We start from the raw sequence: 25,870 nt of genomic DNA, 5'->3' as shown, positions 1-25,870 counted from the left end.
TATTTGGCGCCAAAAACATCCGGAAACGACACACTCGCGTCATAGATGACGCAACCTTGTGAAAGGACCCGGCGTTAACTAAGACGCCGGAAATTACGAATTTGCGTCAATGAACGTAACTTTGCGCCAAAAAAATCTTGCACCAAGAATGACGCAATAAACTTTAGCATTTTGCGCCCTTGCAAGCCTAATTCTGCCCGCGAATTTGAAAAATGACAGTCAATAGAAAAAAGACTACACCCCAGGTAAGAAATACATTTTCCATAAAAAAAAATGAATTTCCCAGATATGACACTAACAGTCTGCAAAAGGAAATATACTGAAACCTGAATCATGGCAAATATAAGTACAATACATATATTTAAAACTTTATATAAATACATAAAGTGCCAAGCCATAGCTGAGAGTGTCTTAAGTAATAAAAACATACTTACCTGAAGACACCCATCCACATATAGCAGATAGCCAAACCAGTACTGAAATGGTTATCAGTAGAGGTAATGGAATATGAGAGTATATCGTCGATCTGAAAAGGGAGGTAGGAGATGAATCTCTACGACCGATAACAGAGAACCTATGAAATAGATGCCAGTGAGGAAAACCATTGCATTCAATAGGTGATACTCCCTTCAAATCCCTCTGATATTCACTGTACTCTGAGAGGAAACGGGCTTCAAAAAAGCTGAGAAGCGCATATCAACGTAGAAATCTTAGCACAAACTTACTTCACCACCTCCATAGGAGGCAAAGTTGGTAAAAACTGTGGGTGTGGTGAGGGTGTATTTATAGGCATTTTGAGGTTTGGGAAACTTTGCCCCTCCTGGTAGGACTGTATATCCCATACGTCACTAGCTCATGGACTCTTGCCAATTACATGAAATAAATGTGCATTTGAATCATGAAAAGTTTAATTTTGACTTTCGTGTCACTTTAAATACGGAAAAAATCCCTTTAACATCTAAAATTTACACAGAATTTTCTACGATTTTTTTTTTATGACAGGTAGTATTGTACCTTTAAATCTAGTACAACACATTAATGCATTTAGAAACAGTCAAAAAATGAATGACACAAGAAAATCAGACAACCAGGCAATATCACAAACAATTTATTGCTTGTAGTTGAGAACCAGAGTTTGTTGCCTAATTGTGATAAAGACAAAACACATCAGTGGAATCTCTAATTTACATGAAAACAATTCTGTGAAAAGTCTACATCAGACTTGGCAAAGTAACAAGGCCACCTTCCTCCCTTTTAACACATTTGTACAAACTCAGATTGTATTGTCCTGAGGACACATTTTTGCAAGCGGACATAAAATCATTTCCAAACGTAGTGATTTATATTTAAAAAATAAAAATAAAAAATCCAGCATCAATCAAATTCCACCGCATAGTCCATAAAATCTGTAGTGTTCAAAATGAATCAATGATCAAAAGGTGTTTCTACAACAGATTATCTAATCATGTTTTAAGGTTATACACAGGGGTAGTAAGGTTCTCTGAAATCTTAGGTTACAGGTGTGACTTGTTGCAGACATTTATGGGGAGGTTCCATTCCCAATTTTTTCTACACATTATATCTATGTCTACCTTAAAACAGAATAGGCTATGATATGTCTCCCATGCTATTATCGTTTAATTGGCACAGTGATACAAAAACAAAAAAAACAAAAAACTAGACACAACAGTATACAAAATCTTTAAAAGATACACCTTACTAAACCTACCTAAAAACTTCACATTCAATACTTACTATTACATAGAAATAATTTATTAGAAGAGTAACAAAGTGAAAATTGCTAATATATATATGTATTGTACTGTATATGATCTACCTTTAGGATGACAAAAAAGTTATATAAATTTTGGTTGCTGATATCTAAAATTGCTACTCCTGAATGCTAGTTACTGATATGGCACTCAACTCCATACTGGAAAGAATACTTCGCATAGGTTTTGGTAAAATTTATAAATTATTTTTTTTTCTTTTTTAAAAGTATATATATTTATATATTTATAAAAATGACAAGCAGCTGCTGTGGGATTTAAAAACCCATGTTACATGGCAGTGTAGTAAATAACATGGAACAGTGAAAAAACAATGCTATTAAACAGTGGAAGTTACAGAGCAGACGGCTTTCAAATGAGGTGGGATTTTAAAGGGGGATTGTGGGGTTTTTACTAAATAGGTGAAGCCATGATTATTTGCTAAATGATTTAAATGGTCATTAATGGGTGCCCATGGTCACTACTGCCTTTTAGTGGCCGCAACCCTAATCTAACACAAGGTACAAAAACCTTGGTCAACTATAAAATTGCATTAAAAACAATTAGTATTCATGATGACTTAATGTAGAAAATTCCCACACTGTTCCAAATGATCTGTTGACAGGCAGAATGCCCTATATATATTTTTAACAGAGTTTCACCCAAAGAAAAACTCAATAAAAGCATACAAAATATATAATAAAGTTTACGTGAACTCTTCGCGGGTAGTACAGGGAAGTGTTCTGCAATGTATTTCCTCTAGTACTGCAGAACTCTGTATACTATTATTGAGGCTGGCAACATTGCAACACACCACAATTCAGCACAACAGAGAGAAATTCCTTACAAAATCACAGTGCTTTGAAATGCACACTATATACTCCCATGGGCCCCCGGTAAATTTGCACATACATGTAACGGAGACTTAGGGTGTGCATGGTCTACTAGCGTTTTGGCAATACAAGAGTGAAATAAAAAAATATCCACAAATCTATTGGGTGTTGTAGGACCGTACAAGAGGTGAGGTATGTGAGACTCGTCTGCTGAAGAAGCCAAGTGGACGATCCGCAATTTACAAATGTGGTTTGTAAGGACTTTAAGGACAGCTGTAAAACATAGAAGCTTGGTAGGTCCTGTGGATTGACATCCTTACAATGTGGTCTCTCGATAGATCTTCTCGATTTGTGGGCATCTTTTTGCTGTTAAAAGTATAACATTTTTATTTTAATATTAAATAACATTTATGCAAGAGGGAAAAGCATGCAAAAAGCTGCATGCATATACACAATTAAAGGGATAGTCTAGTCAAAATTAAACTTTCATGATTCAGATAGAGCAGATAATTTTAAGCAACTTTCTAATTTACTCATATCATCAATTTTCTTTGTTCTCTTGGTATCTTTTTTGAAAAAGCAAGAATGTAAGCATAGGAGTCGGCCCATTTTTGGTTAAGCACCTGGGTAGAGCTTTCTGATTGGTGTCTAAATGTAACCACCAATCAGCAAGTGCTACCCAGGTTCTGAACCAAAAATCGGCCGGCTCCTAAGCTTAAATTTAAATAAAGATAGCAAAAAACAAAGACAAATTGATAATAGGAGTAAATTAGAAAGTTGCTTAAAATTGCCTGCTCTATCTGAATCATAAAAGTAAAATTTTGACTAGACTATCCCTTTAATAGTAAAACAACAAGAACAAAAAAAGGAAATGGATATTTACCACCACATCACTGCACGATACAACACTTGTGCACATGTGCATTAGCTTTACCTGCCCCAGCAGCTATTCGGAAGGAAAGGAAGACAGGCTGCAAAGAGAGAAAAAGCAAGAGGAGAAATGCAGATTGCTACAAATTCCAGCTCTGAATCAAACCATCAGGAACCAAGGTCCCTTTAATGCTTAAACATTCTGCACATTTCAAAATGCAATTGTATTTAAATCCAATAAGGAAATTTGTCAATTTACCTTCTCCACCTTCAACATAATTATACACATAGCTATAAAACACAACAGCCAATCAGCATGCATTTCATCATAAGATAGTCTTATACATGGCAGCCAATCAGCCTGCATTTAACCTTAAAGGGATATAAAACCCAAACATGTTCTTTCATGATTTAGATAGAGCATGACATTTGAAACAATTTTCTGATTTACTTTTGTTATAAAATTGTCTTTGTTCTCTTTACATCTATTGTTGAAAAGCAGGGACTTAAACTCAGGAGTGTGCACGTGTCTGGAGCTCTATATGGCAGCAGTTTTGCAAGAATTGTATACATTTGCAAGAGAACTAGAGGGCAGCACTATTTTTTGCCATGTAGTGTTCTAGACACCTACCTAAGTATCTTTTCCACAAAGAATACTATGGGAACAAAGCAAATTTTGTTAATAGAAGTAAATTGGAAACTTTTTTGAAATTGTACGCTTTGACTAATTTAGAAATGAACATTTTTGAGTTTCATATCCCTTTAAAGACATGTATCATAATCGGTTGTTGTTTATGCACAGCAGCCAATAAGCCTGCACTTTTTAGAGATGCACTCGTGATTGGTTGTAATGCAGTCATGGTCACAGCAGCAGAACTGTCCGCTGACGATTTTCAGAAAACAAAATCTTGCAAGGTTGAGGGCAGCCAGAGAGGTCGTCCAAAGTAAGTTTTGTGAGGTAAATTAAACATCAACGCTATATAATTTAGACACACTATACATCTGTAAAACCTAACAAATAATTTCCATGTTTACTGTCCCTTTAAATATTTAATGACAACAAAAGGAAACAAAACTAAAACTGCTGCTTGTTACTCAAATCTTCCTTCATGTGACAGAAACACATTTTATACTAGAAAAGAGAAAGTATCGCGCTTACCTTGTGGTCCCCCATGCAGATATTTGGCCCAATATTATCATAAGTCACTATCCGCTCATCATTTTCAGACTGCATAAGAGAGAGGGGAAAGGTTAGTATAGGAAAAAAACTAGAGGTCATTTTACAGCAGTTATTGGATCTCCCACTGCACCAGAAATATTATGTTTTAAAGATCAGGTTTTACAGGCATAAAACCCTTTATCCAATCTGTCTGGGACTGGAAAAAAAACATAAATTATGCTTACCTGATAATTTCATTTCCATCTGTATGAGGAGAGTCCACGGCTTCATTCCTTACTTGTGGGAATACAGAACCTGGCCACCAGGAGGAGGCAAAGACACCCTAGCCAAAGGCTTAAATACTCCACCTTGATCATCTCCAATAGTGACACCAATAGGTAGCGGCTCCAGCCACCGCCGCTGCCTGAAATAGAAATCCTGTGTGCTGAAACATCTTTCTCAACAGAGTTTCAAGCTTCTTATCCATAGGCTCCTTAAACGATGAACTATTCTCAAGCGGGATAGTGGTGCACTTAGCCAGTGTGGAGATAGCTCCATCCACCTTAGGGACAGACCCCCACAACTCTAATTTGGAGTCTGGAACCGGGAACAATTTCTTAAAGGAAGAAGAAGGGGAAAAAGAGGATCCAAGTTTTTCCCATTTATTCTTAATAATATTTGCCATCTTAACGGGAAACGGGAAGGTTTGCGGCACCACCCTGTCCTCATAAACCTTATCAAGCTTAGGAATAGAAGGTTCCTTAGGCAACTTAGAGTCCGGAACCTCTAACGTAGCCAACACTTCCTTTAACAGAAAGCGTAAATGCTCTAGCCTAAATCTAAAGTCTGGTTCCTCCGCCGCCAAAGGCTAAGAGGCAGCCGATTCCAACCTAGAAATATTCTCCTCTGAAGTATCGGAGGCGTTTTCATCAGCGGATAATCCAGTATCAGATAAATCCAGCAAGTTGGTAGATGACCCCTGGGAAGTATAGCAGTATTTAACCTTTCGCTTGCGCTTAGCAGGGCGAGGTAAAGCACTGAAGGCCGCAGATACTGCCGTTTGCAACTGTTGAGTAAAGTCTGGCGGTAAAAGGGTCTTTCCAGAAGGAGGATTAGTAGTGCAATGGGGAGCTGCATGTGTAGTAGGAGATAATTGCAGGGAACGCACCTCGCAAGACGGAGACCCCTCAGAGGTGGACGGCTCAGTGGTACTAAACATCTTGGGTTTCTTAGACATAAGTACCTTGTCAAGGCATGTGGAACATAATTGAGCAGGTGGGTATACCGTAGCCTCTTCACAATAAAAGCAGGTATTAGATTTAGGTAAAGAGGGAGTACCCTCTAACGTATCAGAGTCCTCCATAGCTAGCGCTTTCAAGATAGACTATAGAAAAAATATAAATGGTACCTTTATATCCCCAAGGGCTGGGGCACTCACCATCTCCTATGACCCAGGCCCCACAGAGAAAACGCTTTGTCTCCTGTAAACCGCACGGTCAGGAAAAAGATAGTTAATGAGGCTACGCCCGGTCACATGGAGTGCCATGCAGGATCGCCCCTGCTGCAGGGAGGAAAGCGAGTCAAACTGACAGGCTGCACAGTTATCCAAAAACGAAAGAAAAAAAACATAATTTATGTAAGAACGTACCTGATAAATTCATTTCTTTCATATTAGCAAGAGTCCATGAGCTAGTGACGTATGGGATATATATTCCTACCAGGAGGGGCAAAGTTTCCCAAACCTCAAAATGCCTATAAATACACCCCTCGCCACACCCACAATTCAGTTTAATGAATAGCCAAGAAGTGGGGTGATAAGAAAAAGTGCGAAAGCATAAAAAACAAGGAATTGGAATAATTGTGCTTTATACAAAAAAATCATAACCACCACAAAAAAGGGTGGGCCTCATGGACTCTTGCTAATATGAAAGAAATTAATTTATCAGGTAAGTTCTTACATAAATTATGTTTTCTTTCATGTAATTAGCAAGAGTTCATGAGCTAGTGACGTATGGGATAATGACTACCCAAGATGTGGATCTTCCACGCAAGAGTCACTAGAGAGGGAGAGATAAAATAAAGACAGCCAATTCCGCTGAAAAATAATCCACACCCAAAATAAAGTTTAAATCTTATAATGAAGAAAACTGAAATTATAAGCAGAAGAATCAAACTGAAACAGCTGCCTGAAGTATTTTTCTACCAAAAACTGCTTCAGAAGAAGAATACACATCAAAATGGTAGAATTTAGTAAAAGTATGCAAAGAAGACCAAGTTGCTGCTTTGCAAATCTGATCAATCGAAGCTTCATTCCTAAACGCCCAGGAAGTAGAAACTGACCTAGTAGAATGAGCCGTAATTCTTTGAGGCGGAGATTTACCCGACTCGACATAAGCATGATGAATTAAAGATTTCAACCAAGATGCCAAAGAAATGGCAGAGGCCTTCTGACCTTTCCTAGAACCGGAAAAGATAACAACTAGACTAGAAGTCTTTCGGAAATTCTTAGTAGCTTCAACATAATATTTCAAAGCTCTAACTACATCCAAAGAATGCAATGATCTCTCCTTAGAATTCTTATGATTAGGACATAATGAAGGAACCACAATTTCTCTACTAATGTTGTTAGAATTCACAACCTTAGGTAAAAATTTAAAAGAAGTTCGCAACACCGCCTTATCCTGATGGAAAATCAGAAAAGGAGATTCACAAGAAAGAGCAGATAATTCAGAAACTCTTCTAGCAGAAGAGATGGCCAAAAGAAAACAAAACTTTCCAAGAAAGTAATTTAATGTCCAGTGAATGCATAGGTTCAAACGGAAGAGCTTGAAGAGCCCCCAGAACCAAATTCAAACTCCAAGGAGGAGAAATTGACTTAATAACAGGTTTTATACGAACCAAAGCTTGTACAAAACAATGAATATCAGGAAGAATAGCAATCCTTCTGTGAAAAAGAACAGAAAGAGCAGAGATTTGTCCTTTCAAGGAACTTGCAGACAAACCTTTATCCAAACCATCCTGAAGAAACTGTAAAATTCTAGGAATTCTAAAAGAATGCCAGGAAAAATGATGAGAAAGACACCAAGAAATGTAAGTCTTCCAGACTCGATAATATATCTTCCTAGATACAGATCTACGAGCCTGTAACATAGTATTAATCACAGAGTCAGAGAAACCCCTTTGACTAAGAATCAAGCCTTCAATCTCCATACCTTTAAATTTAAGGTTGTGAGATCCTGATGGTAAAAAAGGACCTTGTGACAGAAGGTCTGGTCTTAACGGAAGAGTCCACGGTTGGCAAGAAGCCATGCGGACAAGATCTGTATACCAAAACCTGTGAGACCATGCTGGAGCCACCAGCAGAAAAAACAAGCATTCCTTCAGAATCTTGGAGATTACTCTTGGAAGAAGAACTAGAGGCGGAAAGATATAGGCAGGATGATACTTCGAAGGAAGTGACAATACATCCACTGCTTCCGCCTGAGGATCCCTGGATCTGGACAGATACCTGGGAAGTTTCTTGTTTAGATGAGAAGCCATCAGATCTATTTCTGGAAGTCCCCAGTCTGGGTGAAGAGACCACTCGCCCGGATGTAACGTTTGGCGACTGAGATAATCCGCTTTCCAATTGTCAATACCTGGGATATGAACCGCAGAGATTAGACAGGAGCTGGATTCCGCCCATACCAGTATTCAAGATACTTCTTTCATAGCCAGAGGACTGTGAGTCCCTCCTTGATGATTGATATATGCCACAGTTGTGACATTGTCTGTCTGAAAACAAATGAATGATTCTCTCTTTAGAAGAGGCCATGACTGAAGAGCTTCTGAAAATTGCACAGAGTTCCAAAATATTGATTGGTAATCTCACCTCCTGAGATTTCCCAAACCCCTTGTGCTGTCAGAAACCCCCATACAGCTCCCCAACCTGACAGACTTGCATCTGTTGAGATCACAGTCCAGGTTGGAAGAAAAAAAGAAGCCCCCTGAACTAAACGATGGTGGTCTGTACCACGTCAGAGGGTGTCGAACAATCAGTTTTAAAGATATTAAATGAGATATCTTTGTATAATCCCGGCACCACTGGTTCAGCATACAGAGCTGAAGAGGTCGCATGTGAAAATGAGCAAAGGGGAACACGTCCAATGCAGCAGTCATAAGAACCTAGAATTTCCATGCATAAGGCTACCGAAGGGAAAATTGAGACTGAAGGTTTCGATAAGCTGAAACCAATTTCAGACGTCTCCTGTCCAACAGAGACAGAGTCATGGACACTGAATCCATCCGGAAATCTAAAAAAGGTTACTCTTGTCTGAGGAATCAACAAACTTTTTGGTTAATTGATCCTCCAACCATGTTCTTGAAGAAAACAACACTCATAAAAAGCTGGAAAGGATCTTTCCATTGAAAATGAGCAAAGGGAATTGAATCCAATGCTGTTAAAACTTCTATGCATATATAGCAACTGAAGGAAATAATAGAGACTAAAGGTACAGACAGACGGAACCCAATTCAAATTGTCCCTTGTCTGATAGAGACAAAGATAGTGACATAAACCATCTGGAAACCTAAAAAAAGGTGACCCTTGCGTGAGGAATCAAGAGCTTTTGAAAAAAGATCCTCTAACTATGTCCTGAAGAGCAAGTGAAACATATGAGAATCCGCATCCTCAGGAAATAATCTGAATGAAAACAGAAAAATGAAGAATACGCATTTATTGTATCTAAAGAAAACAAATAATGCTATCAATGACCACAAAAAGGCAGAATAGTTTGAATAAAACTCCAAAACCCAGTTCATAGAAAAGAACTGGAATAAAAACCCCAGAAGATTCCAGGTCTGAGCAGCGCTTGAACCCCATGGGTACCCAGCCATGCCTCAACAGTATCCCGAATATATAGGACAGAAACACACTGAAAGAAAGTGTTAGCCTTACTGGAATAAAATCAAAGAAATTGGACAAAATAGAACCAAATAAATTTCAAAGAAGTCTTAACCTGCCCCTTACCAGTCAAGCTGGAATACGGCACGTGCATCGCAACATTAGGGAGCTAATTTCGAACCCCAATTAAAAACATGTTACTTGGGAAAGAACTCAGGATTCGTTCCTTAATAAGAACAACCAAACTAGTATAAGCTTAAAGTTTTAGTCTTAGAACTCAATCTTGAAGCCCATAGTAACAGTTAAAAATTGAATCCAATTATAATTGATTATCTTAGAACAAAAGAAATATGGATTTTCTTTCTTTTTTTTTTTTTTTAAATCACAGAATTCTTCTAGCTAAAATAGCTAAAGACATAGATTAACCCTCATTTGCGAATATATTCAATAAAATGAAGACACAAATGAAATCATTAGCATGATAGTCCAGTTTAAAGGACCAGTCAAAACAGAGGACTTGCAAAATGCAAAACAACAAGACAAATGCAACGGCACCTAGTCTAGTAAATGTTGTCCCTTAACAATGCTAAAATAAATCATGATCTGATACTTGATCTTAAAGTAAACAGAAAAAATGAAGCAATTGCAATATCACAGGACCAAGAAAAGTACCTGAAACTAAATAAATTTCCAAAAATAAGATACAACTATATAAAGGAAAATAAATACTATTTTGCTATAAAAACAATAGCATAATTAGTAGGAGTAGAGATAGCTCCAATAAATTGGAGAACCCTCCAAATTGAATTTAACTGCTGACAAAGAATATAGTTTAAAAATAAAAGAAAATTCTCAGCCTATTCGATTCCCTAGTATGGGGAATTGGAAAGAAAACCTCTGAAATCACAGAAGAAATAAAAAGGCAGAAATAGTGTCAGCTAGTCTTAAAGAACTAGTTACCTTAATATCCAAAATAATCAACACCTCTTCAACAAAGAACAAATATACTTTAATGATAAAAAAATTATATAAAAAAGTAGATTTGTTAGTGTCAATATCTGATGAAGAGAATTTCTGAAAGAGAAAAAAACATCATCAGAGAAGGATAAATCAGTATGTTGTTGGTCATTTGAAACTTCAATAATTAAAAAAGAAGTGAAAAAGACCTAAAAATCGTATTAGAAGGCACGAAGTCAGACATAGCCTTAATCAGAAAAAATAATTCTTATAAATCTTCTAAACATTTCTTGCACTTAAGAATGGAAATGTATAAAGCATAAATACTAATGGAATCTGCATGTAAAAGTATATCACAATAACTGATACAAGCCATAGCTAAAGATAAACATTTATAACATTTAAAATAAATGAACTTAGCTTTGGTAGAACTGAAACTCAGTTAAGCATTTTTCCAGAAGTGGCTTCTGACTCAGGGACAAACGGAGACATCTTGCAATATGTAATAGAAAAAACAACATATAAAACAAAATTGATCAAATTCCTTAAATGACAGTTTCAGGAATGGGAAAAAATGCCAATGAACAAGCTTCTAGCAACCAGAAGCAATAAATAATGAGACTTAAATAATGTGGAGACAATAGTGACGTCCATATTTTTTGGCGCCAAAAATGACGCCACATCCGGAACGCCGACACTTTTGGCGTAAAAAAAGTCAAAAAAATGACGCAACTTCCGGCGACACTTATGACGCCGGAAATAGAAAAAAAATTTTGCGCCAAAAAAAGTCCGCGCCAAGAATGACGCAATAAAATGAAGCATTTTCAGCCCCCGCGAGCCTAATAGCCCACAGGGAAAAAGTCAAATTTTAAGGTAAGAAAAAAATTGATTAATTCATATGCATTATCCCAAATATGAAACTGACTGTCTGAAATAAGGAATGTTGAACATCCTGAGTCAAGGCAAATAAATGTTTGAACACATATATTTAGAACTTTATATAAAAGTGCCCAACCATAGCTTAGAGTATCACAGAAAATAAGACTTACTTACCACAGGACACTCATCTACAAGTAGTAGAAAGCCAAACCAGTACTGAAACGAGAATCAGTAGCGGTAATGGTATATAAATAAGAGTATATCGTCGATCTGAAAAGGGAGGTAAGAGATGAATCTCTACGACCGATAACAGAGAACCTATGAAATAGACCCCGTAGAAGGAGATCATTGAATTCAAATAGGCAATACTCTCCTCACATCCCTCTGACATTCACTGCATGCTGAGAGGAAAACCGGGCTCCAACCTGCTGCGGAGCGCATATCAACGTAGAATCTAGCACAAACTTACTTCACCACCTCCATCGGAGGCAAAGTTTGTAAAACTGAATTGTGGGTGTGGTGAGGGGTGTATTTATAGGCATTTTGAGGTTTGGGAAACTTTGCCCCTCCTGGTAGGAATGTATATCCCATACGTCACTAGCTCATGGACTCTTGCTAATTACATGAAAGAAACTGAATGTTCCCACATCAGCCAGAGCCTCATCTCACACATGTCGCAGCATAAAACATAATAAAGCAAATCATGTATAAATCCCCCCCTGTTCAATAATCCCCTTCTAGAGATATTAACCCTTGATTCCATACAGATAAAAGGAGTCACACTGTGACCCTGACTTCTTGCGTTATCATATGAAATAAAATGAAACAATCTTACCGGAATTATCGCAGTGGGACACACAGCCTTTCAAGTTTGACAGCCTTGTAGCATCGCACCTGACATGGACTTGAGTGATAGAAGCACGCAGTGAAACTCATCAACACTGATTGCTTAGGAGTTGTTAATATGAGTCTGGATGGTTTCGCAGAAAGACTCTCCCTGCATCTCCAGACCCTAACATTTGGCAATGCTCTCACTGATAGGCTGACAAGACTACTTAAAACTCCAGTTCCATGCCGAAGAGTACTACTCTCCATAAGAGGACTACTTCTGACACTTCTCTGCCATCCTCCTGTGATGAAAGGCAAAGTAATAACTGGGGGATGAGGGGAGTTGGGGAGGTATTTAAGCTTTGGCTGGGGTGTCTTTGCCTCCTCCTGGTGCCAGGTTCTGTATTCCCACAAGTAAGGAATGAAGCCGTGGACCTCTCCTCATATTAAAGGGACATAATTCTCATATGTTAAATCACTTGAAACTGATGCAGTATAACTGTAAAAAGCTGACAGGAAAATATCACCTGAGCATCTCTATGTAAAAAGGAAGATATTTTACCTCACAATTTCCTCAGCTCAGCAGAGTAAGTTCTGTGTAAAAAAATAAGCTTCAGCTGTTGCTCAGCTGCAGGTAAAAAAAAAAATGAAGAAATTGAACTCTCATGAGATTTCATATTAACTTCCTTAAACTGGATAGGGAAATAAGATGAGAGTGCACGAGGCTCACTCCCATAGCTGTCCCAGGACAGGACACACTAAAATGCTTCTTAGAAATCCTTTACAATGGGATGTGGCTACTGAGAACTTTTGAGGTAAAATATCTTTCTTTTTTTACATAGAGATGTTCAGGTGATATTTTCTAGTCAGCTTTTTTACAGCTATGCTGCATCACCTTCAAGTGTTTCATCAACATTGGGTATCATAGCCCTTTAAGATGGAAATTGGATTTTGGAATAGTTTTGGATTTTGGAGGTATTTGTATATTTGCATCTGTAAAATGGGACCAAGTGTAAACAACAATATATTATGTAATTTACACAATATTTACATGTCATAATACAGCTAATACATGTAAACTAAAAGTTGTTTTATCTCATTTTTAATTATTTTGTTAGCATTTGCATATTAGAACACAAAAACACAAACCAAAGACACAGGCAGAGACACAAACCAAAGACACCAGGCAGAGACGATTGTGACTTACTGGCAGGTGGAAAAAAAGTAAATTTAAGAATTTATTTAGAAAATATTAATGAAATCAATGAAAAAGTCGGATTTTGGAATTTCAGATTTGGGGAAAGGCCCAGACGTGACCAAAGGCAGGCCAGGTTGTGTGACGGGCCTGGTTGCCTTAGCCTCACTCAGTCACCAGCATTATTATTTGTGCCCTGCCCTGCCTCTCACTGCCTTACTGTGTATGTGTGCAAATCACAAATAAGCAACTCCTCTTAAGGATGTATTTTGATGCATGTGGGCGTCTGTTTTTGGTGTAATTGTGGGTCTTTGGGGTGCTTTGTCTGTGCTGACTGCTGTGTTTTGGTCTCTGATAGTGCAACTTATGTGTGATGACAAGTACTTAGGTGGCTGCTATTTTGAGTGACTGTGACTACACAGGCTAATGAGCAATAAGCACGTATTCTTTATTTAAATGTGAACTGTTTTTTTTTTTTAAATTACATTTTATTTTTTTACTATTTCATAACAACCAATTTACAAAACACAGTGGATGAAGCATGTTACAAACTTTTAATGTTTTGTAAATCAAACTAGTAGCTTATACTTGTCAGTTTTGAGCTATGGGTAAATATAAAAAAGGGGAAGGGTGTAGGCTGCTCTGCCTTAAAATGCCTGGGCCTATTTTTGGTCTCAGTCCGTCCATGTTTGGGAATTTGTACCTGTATTAATATTATTATGTTAGACCAATATTACATAACTCTAAAAGGCAAACACTGTTGGGGATAAGCATAAGGCTACCCCCTACAAACTATTAAAAGGGAACTGAAATTCAAAGTTAAGCTTTCATGGTTCAGAGAGAATATGCAATTATGGCATATTTTTCTATTTAAAAGGGGACAATTGTATTGCAAAATTCACCTGCTCAGCAGTGCATGTTATTTTTCATTACAGACCCTAGATAGCTGTGGGTGTAAAGTGACATGAATGTCTAAATTAAACTTTCATGGAACAGATACAGCAAATATTTAAATATTTAATTTACTTTTATTATCAAATTTACTTTGTGGTCTTGCTATTTGTTTAAAAGCATACTAGGTAGGCTCAGGAGCAATAATGCACTACTGGGAGCTAGATGGTGATTGGCAGCTAGACACATATGCCCTTTTGTCCATTTGCTCACCTGATGTGGTAATGTTACCTACTTGTTGTGCACTGCTGCTATGGAGCTGACTTTAACTATGTGTTTAATACATTACCATAAGTTAAAAGCATAGTTATATGTAAATAATAAAGTGTTAATAAAATGTTCTAACACATTAGAGCATTTTCTTCTTGAGCTTTTTATGTCCCCTTTAAGGCTTACACTTTATTGTAATAAATGCAGACTTGATGGGCCTCTTGTTCATATCTGATGTCAAAATCCACGTTTCTATGTTTTTATTAACCCACTGAATAATCCACACCCCGTACTTGCCTAGTCCTGCCCCAAATCCAATCCCAGAGCATTGTGGATGCTAAGACTCCCAGGTTAAAATAATACAGTTTAAGAGATATTCACTGTAAGGGAAAATGATCTTCTATTTTTTTCTATCTAAAGTACATGCTTAGTAATTCTCACATGAGGACCCTACGTGTATTACATATTATTATTAGATTCCTTTACTGCTGCTTTGGCACCGGCAGTTATAGCAGCACACCAAGCGCCTGCCCGGCTGAGATGTGCAAACTAGTGGTACAGGCCTACTACAGGGCCCTGTGCTGAGCATAAGCCGGGGTCAGAAGGGGCTGGTTCCCAGATGGATAGTGGGCGGGATTATGGGTATAGTCTGTGTGGTTTGTGGGCAATGTCTGGGTGGTTCTATTGGTGGGTTTTTAAGGAAATTCTGAAAATAGGGACATATGGCTGTCTCACAGGCAACATAGAGCTGAGAATTAGGGACTGTCCCTCTTAAATAGCCTAACTGCATCCCATAAAGTTATGAATAGGCAGCAGTTGAGGCACTTTGCCGGTACCATCCTGCACGCTTGATATTTAACTTCTTGGTCAACTTTTTGAAATTCCAAAATTTTAAAGTGAAGAACGGCCCTACATTTTTCTCTTAAGCTATTCCCAATATATTAATTAGACTTTATGTAAAGATGTGTATTGTAAATTACTCATGAACCTATTAGGAAAATATGTGATCCCTTGTTATTCTGTTGGAACAAAAGTTTCTCTCTGGTCTTAATTTAATCTTATAATATGCAATTTCCTATCTAATATTATTATATTTGGACGTTTCTAACATTCACTATTTTTGCTAAATAACTTTTTTGCATTAACCTCTGGACTATCACAGCAGCTAAGAAGTTAACGAATATAAATAAACTGCTAAAATATATGAATGAAGAGGGTATATGAAACAATTAACCTAAATCAGATTATGCCAATGCAATAAATTAATAAAAAAAATTACCAAATTAACTGATGTCTTTGAAGCAAGGTCACAATTTTAGTTGTAAAAAAGTTAGACAAACATATTTGTTTTCATTTATTAGAGTAAAAAAAAAAAGAGCCCTATATCTCAAACACAAGAAAATGTAAACTAATTTAATGACAGTCTGTATACAAAGTAATGATATGTCAAGCAGTATTAAATCTTGTCAAGGCTTTTTCTCTGTAATCAGTCAAGTTTGGATGAATAAGAGACTAATATAAACATCAGCATTTGGACTAAAAAACTAAATTATTTTAATGCATTAGGCAAGCTTAAGGTCAGATTTACTTTATATCACAGTCGTCTGCCAAAACTGCATCAAAAACATAACCTTCTGTATTGTATGCATGAACACTTTCCAATAATTCAAGATCATAATGGCACTTCAGACGGAAGTGGGAAAGCATTCATCAAAAGAAGGGTTGATAATTTACAAAGGCAGCATAAAATTGTGGATTTCCAAGTGTATAATCTTTAGACACAAACAAATTACAGCAGTGCACAAGCAGAAACACTGCACAGTCGGCTGAGCATTCATTACTGCATGCTATCAGGCGTCAACGTGAACCGCAAGGAGTGGGCAACCTTTAGTGTTGTAGGGCTCAGCAAGCAGAACGTTACATGATGGTAAGCTAACCGAGCATAGCATGATAGATGATATTGCATGAAAGCTGTTTACCACTCCATGCCTGTACAATCTGTAATGCATAGAATGTGATGCTCAACATGCTGGGTGCTAATTTGTGAAAACATCTATTTTCCAACTGAAGATGGTGAAGTGCAAGTTAGATATAATCTTGGCATTGGAAATAAAAACATTAAAGACTCAGCATTCATTTGGAAGAAGAGATCTTGAAATATCATAATTTCATTTTTTTTAAAATGTATCATTTTACATAAGCATTGATGAAGTCAGCCATAGTAGAAATAAAATGAATTGATACCAAACTTGTAAACACTATTCAATTAGGCTAAAATATGAAAATGCACCAACAATAAAAAATAATGCTAATAGGAATATATTCCAGGTTAATATGTTTTGGGAGGCTGATGTTGCCATTTTGTGTTAAACCTACAAATATTAACTTTAATATGGGATTATATTTTAATTGATATGCTTAAAATAAGCATTGCACATTTTTTACCTTTCCATCCAAAATATGCTCATTTTAAAACATTGTGTTTTGCTGAATAAATCTACTTTGTCTTGTCAAACAGAGATGTGTATGTTGCCTGTATCAACAAGTTATCTATCTCTCCTGCTGAGGACAACTAATAACCGATATAAAAAAGTCGACAAAAGAGAGCGTGCCAATAATGGCTAAGAAGCTTTCCACAGTCTTGTTTGCACACTACTCCCTTTTAAAGGGACAGTCTACTCCAAAATTTCTGATAGTTTAAGATAGATAATCCCTTTATTACCCATTCCCCAGTTTTGCACAGCGAACATGGTTATATTAATATACTTTTAACATCTGTGATTACCTTATATCTAAGCCTTTTATGACAGCCCCCTGATTACATGACTATTTATTTATTATCTATTGACTTGTATTTTAGCCAATTAGTGCAGTGTCTGCCACAATCCACAGGTGTGAGCACAATGTTATCTATATGGCCCACATGAACTAACACTCCTCTTTTGTGAAAAGCTAATAAAAAGCATGTGATAAAGTTGTAAAGTATATTAATATAACAATGTTGGTTGTGCAAAGCTGGGGAATGGGTAGAAAAGGTGTTATCTATCTTTTGTAGACTGTCCCTTTAATGATTGTTTTACATCTTTTCCTAATTTTCCTCAACAGAAGAGGTAGATAAGATGAAACCTACATTTTTGAAGTGGTGGATTTTTTTTTAGGGATAGGAAAGTAAAAATGAAACTTACATGATTTAGATAGAGTATGTGGTTTTAAGATACTTAAATTCACTTTTATTTTCTTTTATTTTCAAATGTTCTCTTAGTAGCTGTTTTTGAAAAATAATATGTACATATCCTACACTACTGGGAGTTAGCTGGTGATTGGTGGCTTTACTTATATGCCTCTTATTATTGGCTCTCCTAATGTGTTCAGCCAGCTCCCAGCAGTGCATTGTTGTGCCTTCAGCAAAGGATAAAACGAGAATGAAAGAAATCTGATAACAGAAGTAAATTGGAAGGTTATTTAAAAGTGTATGTTCTATTTGCATTTGAATTGGGTTTCATGTCCCTTTAAATTACAGGAAAAAAGGCCAAAGTAAATACTGAAAGTATGTTGCAAAGTTTTGTTTACAACACATAAATAAAATGTTATATTAAGCTCTTAAACTGTATAATGTCCATTTAAATGAACAATGCCTTTACTCAGCATTTTTTAACTAAAAATAATTCTAAAATTTAATTACTGTGATTTATATGCATCATTTTTTTTAACGATATCTCCTTTTAACTCAGTAAAATAACCCAAATATAAAGCACATACAATAACAACAAATTTGTATTATCATCCATATCATACAAAGACTACTTAAAATACATAAATATATTTTATATGTATGTGTGTGTGTATGTATGTGTGTATGTATGTGTGTGTGTGTGTGTGTGTGTGTGTGTGTGTGTGTGTGTGTGTGTGTGTGTATGTGTGTTTATGTATGTATGTGTGTACAGGTGGCCCTCGTTTTACAACGGTTCAATTTACACCGTTTCAGAATAACAACCTTTTTTCCAGTCATGTGACTGCTATTGAAAGGCATTGAGAGACAGTGCATTTATTAAAATAGCCAGTAGGTGGAGCTGTCCGGTTGTGTTGCAGCAAAGCCAAGTATGCTGAAATTTAATCAGTTTAACCAGACCTGAGCTATCGAGCAGAATTTCAAAGGAACAAATATAGATCAGTCCAGATTGGAATGCATAAAAAGAACTGGTTTGCAGAAAAAATGCAAGTGACGTCTGTGTTGTGTGATTATTTTATTAGGTTTATAATGCTGTTTAGCAAATGTTTTTGTTCATTTAACTGAGTTTAATGATATATTCTGTGTTGTGTGATTATTTTATTAGGTTTATAATGTTGTTTAGCATTTAAAGTCTTCTTTCAAAGATTTAAAAATAATGTATTAGGTGTTACTTATGACAATTTTGAGAGGGGCTGAAACCTATCTCCCTCACTTCCATTGACTTACATTATAAACTGGGTTTCAATTTACAACGGTTTCGATTTACAACCATTCCTTCTGGAACCTAACCCCGGCGTAAACTGAGGGCTACCTGTATATGTGTGTGTGTATGTGTGTGTGGGTGTATGTATGTGTGTGTATGTGTGTGTGTGTGTGTGTGTGTGTATGTATATGTGTGTGTGTATGTATGTGTATATATATGTGTTTGTGTGTTGTATGTGTATGTGTGTGTATGTATGTGTGTATGTGTGTGGTGTGGTCTATGTGTGGTGTGTGTGTGTGGTATGCGTGTGTATGTGTATGTGTGTGTGTATCTGTGTGTGTATCTGTGTGTGTATTTGTGTGTGTGTGTATGTATGTGTGTGTGTGTATGTGTGTGTATGTATATATGTGTGTGTGTGTATGTGTGTGTGTATGTATGTGTGTGTGTATGTGTGTGTGTGTATGTATGTATGTGTGCATATGTGTGTGTATGTGTATGTATGTAGTGTGTATGTATGTATGTGTGTGTATGTGTAAGTATGTGTGTGTTGTGTATATGTTATGTATATGTGTGTGTGTGTATATGTGTGTGTGTATGTGTATATGTGTATATGGTGTTGTGTATATGTGTGTGTGTATGTGTATATGTGTGTGTGTATATGTATGTGTATAAGTATGTGTGTGTATATGTGTGTGTGTATGTGTATGTGGTGTGTGTGTGTGTGTGTGGTGTGTATATATGTGTGTGTGTGTATATGTATGTATATGTGTGTGTGTGTATATGTATGTGTGTGTATATGTGTGTGTGTATGTGTATGTGTGTGTATATATACAATGCTCTTTTTGTAAAAAAATAATAAAAAAGGTGCTGGGTACTCATTGATCAATAAATTGTGCTCAGTAACTTTGAGAAAAGTAAAGGGACAACATTATTTACAATGTTTGATAACTCGTATAAAAACTAGGAGTATTTAAATGATGATTACACAATATTACCTGTTATGAGTTGGCAGAGGTGTGTACCCCCACATAAAAAGCCCTGTATATATATATATATATATATATATATATATATAATATTAAATGGAATTTTTTAAATTTGCTTTAATATTGTTAAAGATGTTTATTTTTATTATAAACTAAAAGAGAGAGCATGTTTAAGTCAAGCTGAAACAAGAAGCCTTACGGGATCATTAAAATAATTTTCTTTCTTTGTTGCATATTAAAGTCTTATTTTTTTGGATTCGAAACGTAGGTCTGTGCTGGTATCTCGTTTCTTCACAGATCTACTTTTCAAATCCATAATAATAATAATAAAAGACACGTTAACATACAAACAAAGATAGAAATGATTTGAATGATCCTTTAAGGCCTCTCGTTTCATGCCTATCAGTCTGCGTATTACCTTTAAAAGCAGTTCTTTTTGCAGAGTGTGACATCAAAATTCGATCAACCAGGCTGGACATCTTGTATCATGTACTGTTTTCCTGGACTACTGTCTTCACTGTACGGATAACTACAAGAGGAATCAATGTATTAATATGGCAGGATACAAACATAGTTAGCAGACAGATCTATAAAACAGACATTTCAGTTTACAGCATTTACATAAAGATCACAAAGAGAGTAAGTAAAGAAGGACAATTGTGGACTTAAAAAATGTAAAATTAGGAGGACTGCATGAGGACAGTAATAAAGTCATTTTGGATTCCAGGCAATAATAAATATTCAATTCAAATTTCAAAACTATGGAAATTTGATTTAAAAGCAGATTTGAGCACAAAAAGGCAGAATACCATGGCCCCTGTTAAAGGGACACTCGAGTCAAAATTAAACTTTCGATGATTCAGTTAGGGCATACAATTTTAAACAACTTTCGATTTAGCTTCCATTAAAATGTGCAGTCTTTTTATATTTACACTTTGAGTCACCAGCTCCTAATGATGCATGTGCAAGAAATTAACAGAATATATGTATAATGCATTTGTGATTGGCTGACAGTTGTCACATGATCCAAGAGAAGTGAAACAGATATAACTTTACAATTTCTCAGAAAAAATCTACTACTCATTTGAAGTTCAGACTAAGTGACATTGCATTATATTTTTATCATGAATTTATTAGTTCTTTAAAGGGACACTAAACCCAATTTCTTTTCTTTCATGATTCAGATAGAGCATGTAATTTTAAGCAACTTTCTAATTTACTCCTATTATCAATTTTTTCTTTATTCCTTTGCTATCTTTATTTGAAAAAACAAGAATGTAAGTTTAGAAGCCGGCCCATTTTTTGTTTACAACCTGGGTTGTGCTTGCTGATTGGTGGTTAAATGCACCCACCATTAAACAAGTGCTGTCCAGCGTTCTTAACAAAAATTGTCTGGCTCCTTAGCTTGAGTAAATTAAAAAGTTGCTTAAAATGCATGCTCTATCTGAATCATGAAAGAAAAAAATAGGGTTTAGTGTCCCTTTAAGCTATGAACTTATTGTAAGTGCAAAGCCATCAGCAGTGTATTATTTTAAAGGGACATGACACCTACATTTTTTTCTTTAATGATTCAGATTGAGCATGTGATATTAAACAACTTTCCAAGTTACTTCTGGGATCTAATTTGTTTTGTTCTATTTGTATATTTTGTTGAAAAAGATATCTAGTTAGGCCCAGGAGCTGCTGATTTGTGGCTGCACATATATGCCTCAGGATATTGGCTCACCCAATATGTTCAGCTAGCTCCAGTAGTGCAGTGCTGCTTCTTTAACAAAGGACACAAAGAGAATGAAGCAAATGAGATAACAGAAGTAAATTAGAAAACAAAAATATATCTGAATCATAAAAGAAAAAACAATGGATGCGGTGTCCCTTTAAATATAAATAAAATCACTTCTGGCCTTCAGATCTGTGCACAAGCAATAAAAAAGAAAAAAGGAAAAGAGACCAACATAACACTGCAGTTTAATTGCTTGCTATATTAAAGTTACACAAGATTCAGCATTTAATAAGCAACTAATTTAATGTCTCTGTTAAACACAGATATTAATAGTTTGAAAGTAAATGCATTTTGAAAATTGGAAAGTAGTTTTTAAAACGGGACTAACATAATAATAGTGGTTACATCTAAAAGCTTGAAAAGCTGTTTTTAAAGGGACATGAAACATAAAACTTAAAGGGACAGTATACACCAATTTCCATATAACTGCATGTAACAGACACTACTATTGAGAAGAATATGCACAGATACGGATACAGAATAAAACCTTTTTTTAAAACCTACTTAGAAGCTCCCAGTTTAGCAATGTTGATAAGGTTAGGCTGGGACACCCAATAAAAGAGGCTGAGAAAACAGGAATAGCAGACCCTCCTCCCCCTGCATATGAAAAGACCCATACACAAACAGAAGCGGCCGTCTTCTTCCACATACGGCAGATAACAAAACTGCTCAATGCACATTCCTAACTTGAAATATATACAGTTGCATAAGTTATATACTTTCTGCTAAGGCTCATTGGATAATATGTACTTATTAGGTACTTCCTGTTAATGGTTATTTGTTGCTAATGTTCATTGACATAGCATAGGTACTAAATGCTGCGCATGCGCATCTGCACATAACAGCTAATGAGCCTTAGCTGTATTGGTTTCAAATTAAAATTAAACAGCTTTTACCTCATATTATTCTGGAAAAAAAATACCACAATGCTTATCTATCATATATGTGATAGAAAAAAAACAAGTAAAGAGCACATTTAAAGGGATATTAAACCCAATTTTTTTTCTTTCATGATTCAGATAGAGAATGCAATTTCAAGCAACTATCTAATTTACTCCTATTATCCATTTTCCTTTGTTTCTCTTGGTATCTTTATTTGAAAAAAAGCAAATGTAAGCTTAGGAGCCGGCCCATTTTTGGTGTAGAACCCTGGCTAGCACTTGCTGATTGGTGGCTACATTTTACCACCAATCAGCAAGCGCTATCCAGGTGCTGAACCAAAAATAGGCTGAAGAGAACAAAGAAATATTGATAATAGGAGTAAATTAGAAAGTTGCTTAAAATTGCATGCTCTAGCTGAATCATGAAAGAAAAAATGTGGGTTTCTTATCATTTTAAGCCTTCATCAGCCCCCACTGGCAAAACAACGTGTACAAAAGACTATACTGTTATTTTTTAACATAAAGTACTATAATATAAATGCAATGATTTACGCACTGCAATGATTTAGCTGTCTCAAAAGGAGCAAACAAGTGATCTAAGTCTCTGTTAAATTAGCACTTTTTTTCCCCCAACATGGACAAGACGCAAGTAAACCATCACTTCAAACAGTATTCAATTAGACTAGATTAGGTATTGAGTTTACAAGCCCTAAGAGGGGGGCAAGCACTGCTTCTCGAGTATTGGCAGGTGATCTATTATTGTTTGCTGATTAGGAATGCAGGCAAATTCAGCAGAGAAAAAAAAGCGTCTCTGTTGCCCGTTCATTTATTACAGTATCTGACATATTTGCTTGTGATATATCATGCAAGATGAATCTACTTTTTTATTGATTTTATCATCAGCATAGATTTGTGTTTTTGTTTTAAACGTAAAACTTAACAAGAAGAGAGAGGTATATGAGCTACACATTAGATATACTCTGTATTTTTACAATACGCAACAGGGGTGTTCACTTCACACGTTTAAATTAGTTTCCCAATTTTAGTTTTTTTTCTACTGGAAGAGCTAGGGGAAAATAACAAATGTTTTTAATTCAAGAAATATATACTTATATACTAATTGTTTGTGAAATAAATAAGCATATTTGAAAAAAACAAAAACAAAAAAAAAAGCATAATTTGTTTTAACAACTTTCTTTGGGAAGGCCACAATGCTATCATCCGATCTTTAAAGCATATCTCCCTACCATCTTGCATCCCGAGTGATTATCTTAAAATACGCTTTCCGTGTCCTGGGTTTTATAAAAAGACGTGATACTTAAATGTTGAATCTCTTGATTCAGCATAACTGTAAAAAATATCACCTGGACATCTCTATGCAAAAAGGAAGATATTTTACTTAAAATTTCCTCATAAGCCACATTCCATTGTAAAGAGATTATGAGCATCCAACCAGGAAGCATGTCCCAGGACTTGCAAGGTAGCGTGCATCTGGCATGTTTAGACATACTCGCCGTATTTTACTCCTTAGGTTAAGGAAGTTTACTATGAAATCTTGTGAGATTTCAGCGAAATACCCATGAGATCACAGTAAAGCAAAGCGTGAACTCAGCACTGACTATGCTTTTTTTCTGCACTCTGATGAGGTGAAGGAATTTTTAGGTTAAATATCTTCCTCTGTTACATAGAGATCTTCATGTGATATTTTCTAGACTGTTTTTTGTATGCTGCATCACTTTCAATGAATAACCATGTGAGTATTGTGTCTCTTTATAGGACAGTCTAATCTCAGCCCACAACCCACCTGACATGTCACCACCTGGCCTTGCCTATGGCTTCTCCCACCCCAAAACACAGACCTGCTAAACATGTTGCCACCCCCTCGCCTTACCTATGGGCTGATCCCCACCTCCCCAAACACGGAACTTCTTGCAAAATTTTAGTGTGACCACTAACGCTCTTTAACCTCTGCATTCAGGAAAGCCTCTTGGATATGGTTGGGAGATATGTTAAAGGGACATTATACTCAAAAATGTTCTACCAAGCTTACAAAAGATCAATATTTACACATCAAAAATATTTTCATGCCTGAGAAAATGAAGTAAAAGCTGTTCAAAAGTGCACTGCGGTATCGGTTTTGTACTTGCTACTAATCCTCAACGTCTCTGATGTACTGATGAACAGTGAGACAAAATCACTGGCTTATTCAGGACAGAAAGATGAATAATTTTATAAACAATGTAAAAATAAATACATTTTCAAATGCCAAATGAAACACAAGGGAGATGTTGACTACAATGTCCCTTTAAAGTACTTCACAAAATACTTTTTTGCAATTTTAAAACACGACTCTACATTTTAGTAGCGCTAAGGGAGGCCTTATGGTAGTTTAAAGACAAAAAAAGCACACACTTAAAACCCCTCTTTGTTCCATAAAGCAGTATATTTGTGACGATTGGTGTGATTTGCATTTTTATTAAAACATAACTTTTATTACATTGTTAAAAAAAAATGGGGCCAATATAAAAACTTGCTAGGAGCATTAGATTGCTACAAGTTCTCCTTGCAATTGTAAGCCATAAATATCCTTTCTAGTTAGATTGTCTATACATATTATTGCTTGTTCTTGTAGTTAATATTGTTAAAGGGACACTTTACCCACATTTTTTCTTTCATGATTCAGATAGAGCAGGCAATTTTAAGCAACTTTCTAATTTACTCCTATCTTCAATTTTGCTTTGTTCTCCTGCTATCTTAGTTAAAATGCAGGAATTTTAAAGCTTAGGAGCCAGCCCATTTTAGGTTCAGCAACCTGGACAGCGCTTGCTTATTGGTGGCCAAAAATGGGCCGGCTCTTAAGCTTTACATTCCTGCTTTTTAAATAAAGATAGCAGGAGAACGAAGAAAAATTGATAATAGGAGTAAATTATAAAGTTGCTTAAAATTGCATGCTCTATCTGAATCATTAAAGAACAAAATGTGGGTTTAGTGTCCCTTTAATTCAGTGAATCTATTTAATACTATTTAAACAGTATTTAATACTTGCATTAACTTAAAATTATTTTTGTCAATTGTGATACATGTATACTGTATTGCTGACAATATCAAATATCTATAATGCATTTAATTCAACAAATGGAGGGTACCAGATAGTGTGTAAACCCAAGAGACACAAAAGCATGAAAGTGCGTTCCTACAGGCACTAACAGCAAGAAGCTCCCCAACAGTCACAGATATACCGCCAGCCAGACATTATG

At 36.0% G+C, this 25,870-nt stretch overlaps 1 protein-coding gene across 1 annotated transcript in view; it reads right to left on the bottom strand.

Moving 5' to 3' along the window:
• Nucleotides 1–1,092: 1,092 nt before the first annotated feature.
• Nucleotides 1,093–25,870, bottom strand: part of INPP5A (inositol polyphosphate-5-phosphatase A) — an 878,314-nt gene continuing 853,536 nt past the window's right edge. The window contains exons 13-16 of the mRNA XM_053692598.1: nt 20,371–20,481; nt 4,632–4,700; nt 3,486–3,573; nt 1,093–2,968 (exon numbers count right to left, since the gene is read on the bottom strand). Of these exons, the coding sequence (XP_053548573.1) occupies nt 20,415–20,481 (67 nt within the window). The 3' untranslated portion in view covers nt 1,093–2,968; nt 3,486–3,573; nt 4,632–4,700; nt 20,371–20,414. The remainder of the gene's footprint in view (nt 2,969–3,485; nt 3,574–4,631; nt 4,701–20,370; nt 20,482–25,870) is intronic.

The sequence above is a fragment of the Bombina bombina genome, chromosome 9 (assembly GCF_027579735.1).
Source record: "Bombina bombina isolate aBomBom1 chromosome 9, aBomBom1.pri, whole genome shotgun sequence".
NCBI lineage: Eukaryota > Metazoa > Chordata > Amphibia > Anura > Bombinatoridae > Bombina > Bombina bombina.
Note: the sequence above shows the minus strand (reverse complement) of the source record. Positions and strands in the feature narration are given on the sequence as shown.